Source organism: Malania oleifera, chromosome 1 (assembly GCF_029873635.1).
Source record: "Malania oleifera isolate guangnan ecotype guangnan chromosome 1, ASM2987363v1, whole genome shotgun sequence".
Lineage (NCBI taxonomy): Eukaryota > Viridiplantae > Streptophyta > Magnoliopsida > Santalales > Ximeniaceae > Malania > Malania oleifera.
Genome location: NC_080417.1, coordinates 122,470,014 through 122,476,886, shown reverse-complemented (window position 1 = coordinate 122,476,886; position 6,873 = coordinate 122,470,014). Strand labels below are relative to the sequence as shown.

At 36.4% G+C, this 6,873-nt stretch overlaps 1 protein-coding gene across 1 annotated transcript; it reads right to left on the bottom strand.

The window, feature by feature from the left end:
* Positions 1 to 579: 579 nt before the first annotated feature.
* On the bottom strand, positions 580 to 6,616 carry LOC131162829 (protein ORANGE-LIKE, chloroplastic). Its single transcript, XM_058119435.1, has 8 exons — positions 6,374 to 6,616; positions 5,820 to 5,937; positions 5,545 to 5,664; positions 4,960 to 5,046; positions 2,251 to 2,327; positions 1,943 to 2,070; positions 1,567 to 1,703; positions 580 to 965 (listed from the first exon to the last, which is right to left on the bottom strand). Exons 1-8 carry the CDS (start codon positions 6,580 to 6,582, stop codon positions 888 to 890), a joined length of 954 nt encoding a protein of 317 aa, XP_057975418.1. The 5' UTR covers positions 6,583 to 6,616; the 3' UTR covers positions 580 to 887.
* Positions 6,617 to 6,873: the final 257 nt, after the last annotated feature.

Sequence of the window (6,873 nt, the reverse complement as noted above, 5' to 3'; positions counted from 1 at the left end):
TCACTGACCTATTTGGTCTTCACTTTTCTTCATCATCCCCACTCACACTCTCGGCTTACTCTGATGCTGACTAGGTAGGTTGCCCTGATGATAGCAAGTCCACAGGAGGATTCTGCATTTATTTGGTAAACATTTAATTTCTTGGGGTTCTAAAAAGAAGCCCACAATTACTCATTCCTTCGCTAAGGTCGAGTATAAGGCTATTGCAAATACAGCCAGTGAAGTCTTATGGTTGCAGTCCCTTTTGAAAGAGCTTGGTATTTTTCTTTCGGATCCCCCAACATTATGGTGTGACAACTTGGGGGCCACCTATCTGTCTGCAAATCCTGTTATGCATGCTCCAACCAAGTATGTTGAGCTTGAGTATCATTTTATTCATGAAAGAGTGGTTGCCAAAACCCTCAAAGTCTCTTTTATCTCCAACAAGGATTAACTTGCCGATATTCTCACAAAACCGATTTCAACAGCTCGGTTCAATCTACTGCGATCAAGCCTCACCATTGCCATGGTGCCGCTTGATTCGATGGGGGCTTTTAGGAAAAATAAAGCAGAGCATTATGACCAACAAATATTTACAGATTCCGGAAGCAATGAATCAACTCAACCGAAAGGGAAAAATCTAGAATAGGTGGCACAATGGAATCATTCTTGTAACAAGTTTGGTTATGAAAATATTCTCTAGCTAGAATATTCTTCTGATGTGTAATAGTCTATAAATATCCTGCAGTGCTCTGTAAGAAATGCATTGTACAAAAACAATCAATATATTCTGGTTGAGGCTTTTCTGCAGAAGGTGTGCCTTCATCCTTCTTACTGTAGTACCCTCATCGCAAGAAAGAAAAGAGGGGATTGTGGTGATGGTAGAAGGGGAACTCCAATCAATCCTGCTAGTCAAATGGTTCGATTCGTGGGTCATGTTCACTTGCCATTACCATCCCGGTGCACAGGCATGTTGGGCACATTACCTATACAACACATAGAAAGTGAAGAATCAGCCATCAAAAAATGTGTCAATAATTGCAGGGTCTCATTCGTGCACCAGCGAGGGAAAAATCAACCAGGCCTTTGGAGATTCTTCACCCCAGGTGAAGCCCAGTGGAAATTCCCCAAAAATCAACATATCCCAACCCCCAGCAACACAAGAAAAAACCAGAATCAAATATTAGCACCAGGAGAGTGCTCCAGTTGCACGCCACTACAGGAGACAATGCCTATGGTACCACAATAAGAATAACTAGAGCTCAATCGTGCTATCATAAGTCATAACCCACATACATCTTGATAGTTCTAAGGGTGTCATGATTTTATTCTCTGTAAATCCTGCAAATAATTAGATGTTTCATGTACATCCTTTTTTTTTTTTTTTTTTGGCCTACCAATATGGCCTGGTTATGTCCTACAAACATCTGTAAAATTTATTCAAGTCCACTTATGGAGACTGGCGAGAGAACATACGCAAAAAAATAAAAAAATAATTCACATTGCTGAAGCATCTCAAACATATATGCAGTATTGTAAAAAGGATGCCAGAACCCATATTCCCCAAAGAAAAATCAAATTTTATACCTTTCCTGCCCCAGAGCAGTTTGGACACCTTTGTGTTGTGGGCACGTGCAGAGGGCGATCAGATGCACCATATACTGATACTGGTTCGGTGCTTAAGCATATGCCACTTGCAGAGCACCGAGCACAAGCAAGATATCCTGACCATGGAATGATATGAAAATGATCACTTCCTATATCTACTATTTCAACACACACACACACACAATGAAAACCAATCCCCAGAAGGGGACCAGCATCTTGTCAAGTTACAAAGGTCCATTTGCTTACAGTAAGTCAAAATGAGCGAAAGCATATTCTTTGATGGAGTTCTATTGATGGGAGAACAATGTTGCAAATTTTTTTTAAAAAAAATCAACCAAACAAAAAAGATACATACCAGTCCCATGACAATATTTGCACCTTTTCTTTTCTTGTTGCGTAACATTGTTAGCTTCAATTAACATCAAGGCTGAAATGACACCCACTGCACCCCCCGAAAAAGAAGCCACAATAGGATCGACCTGACTGAAACCCACAAATAAAAAGTGCAATTCAGGGCCTTAAATATGCAAAAATATACTTGAAAGCAGGTGGTAGCTAGGATGGTACATAAAATCACTAGAATGCACAATCAAATGAATCTAACTCTTGTTTAATTTGGTTTTCAGTAAGTGTAAGGGGAGAAAATAAAAACTCTGCAGATACCTTAATTGTGAAGGCAAATGCATATTGTGTATGAAATCTTCATATGACGTGCCCCCTAAACCTAATTTCAGCTCCAGCTGCCATTTAAAACAGGTTCAGTAATTTAATTTAGGCCATTATGGATGCAAAGAAGAAAATAAACAGAGTCAAACTTCTACAAACAAAAAATATAATTATCTTCATTTTCCACTGTGATCGTTGTATCTAAAAATGCCTTATTTTGAATTCTTTGGGACTGGCAATCCAGCCTAAGGACCCACATTATTGGACAAATAATGTATTTGATCTTACTCTTCACTCTTCCTGTTGTCCTCTGACTTGGTATTTAAATTCCTAACCAGAAACACTAGCATTCATTCTGGCAGTACACAGTTTGCATTTCCCTTGAGGAGACTATACCACAATAAATTTATCTTTGTATCCCTCTCTTTTCTTTGGTTTTTCAAAATGGTTCCTACCAAGCCACTCTCACAATCCATGGAAGCATTAATTGTCATCCTCTCTCCGGTTAGCCGCCTTTCCACATGCTAGTCTCAATCATCAGATATTATAGTTTAGCCCATGTACAGCAACTTCAGACTCACAGCATTAAAGCCTTCAAGTACATATATCAAGGATACTAACCTAAAATTTTCACAAGCTCGATGAAGAAACCTTAAAATATTTTGGTTTCATAAACAAATATATATACATTCACACCAAAAAAAATGTTTATTCATTAGAAAATTGTTATGCTCACTGAGTTTAATCCCTCTTTGCCAGAATCCGTCAGCAGATCATGCATGGATGTTCAGCATTTAATGCCATGCTGCACATTGACACACAAAAACACACACAAACTTATGCAAAGAGAGAGAGAGAGAGAGAGAGTAATTGATTAAAAACAATTTACTCTGTTATTGGATTTAATGCACAAGAAATGTCATATTTTGTAGATAAAAAGTTTGCAAATACTAAGTTTCCTTTCTTCATTAGTTCAACCTCTCGTTTTTTGTTTAGTGGGTTTAGGTTTGTTTTAAGGTTTTGATTTTTTCTAGGTCTGTCTAGAGTTGTTTAGTGGTTATCTCTTTGTAGCTTGTTTTGTTGGAACCATGGTTTTCCTCTGCCATAAGTGAGGGGTTTTCTAATAAAGAAAGGAGGTGCCGCCCTCTTCTACCAAAAAAAAAAAGTTTGCAAATACTAAGATGTCATCAACTTGAAGGAATATGGCTTACTTTCCTTAATCACTTGTGGATGCAGACAATATAGAATTTGTTCTTCAATAATATAGCATGCTAACATTGGAATCATTGCGATAACAACAACACCGAAAATCATATACAGATTTCCTCATGTTATTTTTTATCAACCAAATATAGCCTTACGGCAGAAATTTTAAACTGTCAAACTTAAACCTTTGTTGCTTGCCAACATTCGTAAGGTAAACCTATCAATCAAAAGATCCTACGCCCGTATAAAGGCAAGGGGCATATATGATATGTTTTGTGCCCATAAACCCAGCATCCTCTTCATTGGAAGAGGGAAAAAAAGCTTGAAACTGGAGGATAAATACCAAAAATAAGATGGGCATACCTAGGCCACAAGGGTCCCTGCTTAGCAATAGGGGGAGGGTTGTCACAGTATATGCAACCTTATCCCTCCTTTTTAATGCAGAGAGGCTGTTTCCTTGGACTCAAGCACATATCCATACAGTCACAAAGGAGCAATCTTACCGTTGATCTAAGGTCTGCCCTCAAATACCATAAATAAGTATTTTCCAATTTTTAAGCATGTCTATCATTTGTATTTATTGCTTTAATAAGATGCATACATGTTTTTTAGACTAAAGCACACTGATGGAGAATGTACAGAAGTATGCAAAATTAAGGCATTTGGGATTGTTCACCAAATTTTAAGATGTTATAGTACTAACTACTTTTTTTAAAAACAAAATTAGAGTATTTTTTATATTTTATTTTATAAGTTCCTATTTGTTGTTAAGGAACAGCTTTACCTAAAATCTTGAGTTTTTTTTTTTTTTAAAAAAAAAATAGTGTTTTTTATATTTTATTTTATAAGTTCCTATTTGTTGTTAAGGAACAACTTTACCTAAAATCTTGAGTTGTTAGGTTGTGTGTCAATGTATGGCAGAATGCCTAGATGTGCAGCTCGATTGCACGTGGAGAGAGAAACAAGCAATCACTAACAACCATGTAGGAGAATAGCAATTTTCTTTTTTCACAAACAGATAATGAAGTCAGGCAAACAAGAATAGATCCCAGGACATTTGGGTAATCATTGCTCCAATACCATGTTCAGTAACTACTTCACCTCAAAGCTTGAGGTGTTAGGTTGGGGGCTGACTATGCATATCAAGCCTTAACAACACGTGCAGCCCAATGTGGAAAGATAAACAATAAGTACAACCCAATGAAAATAAGTGTAGATCCTAGTCTTTAGCTAAGGGATGTCCCTGAGACTTGATAAGGAATTCTTCTCTTTGCTTAAGCACGAGATTCAACAATTGTGATTCCTCCTCTCCCTATCTACCTTCCTGTGTCTATGAAATAAAAATGGTGCGAGTGATGGGAAAGACAACCTTAAAGGACAGATGGACCAAAACTTATGAAAAACATGTCTAGAACCCACTTAAATAACAAATTAGAAGGAATTCAAGGCTAAATAAATTTCATAAAAAGAAAATGTTGTTTATGAGCATTATGAGCTTACAACTGGTGCAAGAAGCCCCCCAAAGATAATTATCCCAGAGATAATTGAAAAGCTCATCAGATATAGTTGTTTCAATGTCTTCCGCGTCTACTTCAAAGGAAAATGCAGAAGGTTAGTACAAAATCATAGAACAAAAATAATTTAAACCAAAAAATGTTTTAATAATTCAAAAGGAAAGAGGATTTGAATGGCATGCTATCTCATGCAAGGAGAGCAAGAGAAAGAGATGCATAAGGCAATCCATAAAATACATTTTCCAATCCATTGTTGGATATAAGGGGAATTTCCCACATAATAAAATTTGACATTGGAGCGATTGAACCATCTCGTTAATGATTTGGTCGTGGGGTAAATTTTGTCACATAATTCAAAGTGAATGCAAAATGAGTTAAATGTATTTCCTCATTTTTCTGTTAGCCAGGGTTACAAAGCCTTTAAGGGGTCCAGTGGACAAAAATGATCTCCAGAAGCCACACCTCTATGTCTATGCCATCAGTGCTTTTGTGCAACCGTGCATGCTCATTTTGCTTATCTAGTATAGTACTAAAATCATCAATTTGTTTATGATAGTGTTTCAAGAATTACCACATGGGGCAGAAAAGGGATAGATGATGGTATGTCGGGCATTTCATTTGCTTCTTCCTCATTGCTCTCCTCAATAACTTTGACATTCTTTATATGTTGCTGCACTCGTAATCTCCTCACCTAGATAAAATTTATAGTACATAGCACTAAAATAAATTATTAAACTGCACCAAACAAAAAATTGACATGGTTTTGCACAAGGCTTTAGCAGAGCTTGGCTACAGCATAACAGGAAAAATCAGGCAGATGAATATAGGAAATTCTAAAAATGTCACCTCTTCCAAAAGTAGAAAAATCTTATTTTTCCGACTTCGTATATTGTCTTCAATTTCTTTCAGCTGCATCTGGACAAAATCCTGAACTGTCTCTGGTCCTTCTATAATGCAGAAGTTGCTGCGGAAAAATAAGGTAGTACACAATTTCGGTTCCCATAAACAAAATGTTTTTTTTTTATATTCTAGATAAAAATAAATATCTAAGTGATTAAATATCACTTAATGCTTAAACAAAGCTTAATACAGGCACTAAGAAATAAATTACAGAACAAGCAAATTAGCAGCCCAAAACAAGGTGACATGCTGATTTGAATAAAAAATTAGCAACCGCATTCCCCCAAAGTTGTGTAGAAATTGAGCCTGCAATATTTTATAATACAGGTCTATATTTCTTTCTTTTCAGGCTCAGCTCTTGAAAGCAGTAAAAACTAACCAAGCAGCACCAGAGCTTCTTTTCTGTCTGAAATTTTATCGGCAAACAAACGGAGCTCAATTCAATAATGAAAATTTACAGCTCATAAATGAAAAAATCCCTGAGAAAATTGAAAATGAACCTTGCACTGGTACCGTTCGGAGGACTAGAACCTGAGAAATTCTTTGCAGAACAACAGATAATTCGAGACCGCAAGCGTCCCCTGGATGAAGAAAGGCGTCTAATGTTTCCATGAGAGGAGGCGTTGCATAGGAAAATTAGGGATTTGAACGAATTGAGCTTTGAAGTGTGGATCGACAGAAGATGAGAGTACAGAGTGGGAGAACTCATTGTGCTATCACTTCTACGAGTACAGTCTGGAGTTTGGAACGTTTATATATTAATGTTTTTTATTTTTATTTAAAAACTAAAATTAATGACGGCACAGAAAGTACAAATTATTCTATAATTTTAATTTATAACTACTTATAATTTTTTATATAAAATTATTGCCAAGCTTACAACGGTATAATAAGTTTATCACAGTTTGGTTATGGGCCAAACTGAAAATTGAACTGATCTTACGATTTTTAGTATTCCTAAAACAAAATCGAAACCAAACCGAATTTATTATCCCTGAAA

Coding starts and splice junctions, on each gene's coding strand:
- LOC131162829 (XM_058119435.1), bottom strand. CDS start 6,582: ATGAGTTCTCCCACTCTGTACTCTCATCTTCTGTCGATCCACACTTCA. Junction 2,328..4,959: donor GGGGGCTTCTTGCACCAGTT/GTAAGCTCATAA, acceptor TTTAAATGGCAG/CTGGAGCTGAAATTAGGTTT. Junction 1,704..1,942: donor CAAATATTGTCATGGGACTG/GTATGTATCTTT, acceptor TTCCATGGTCAG/GATATCTTGCTTGTGCTCGG.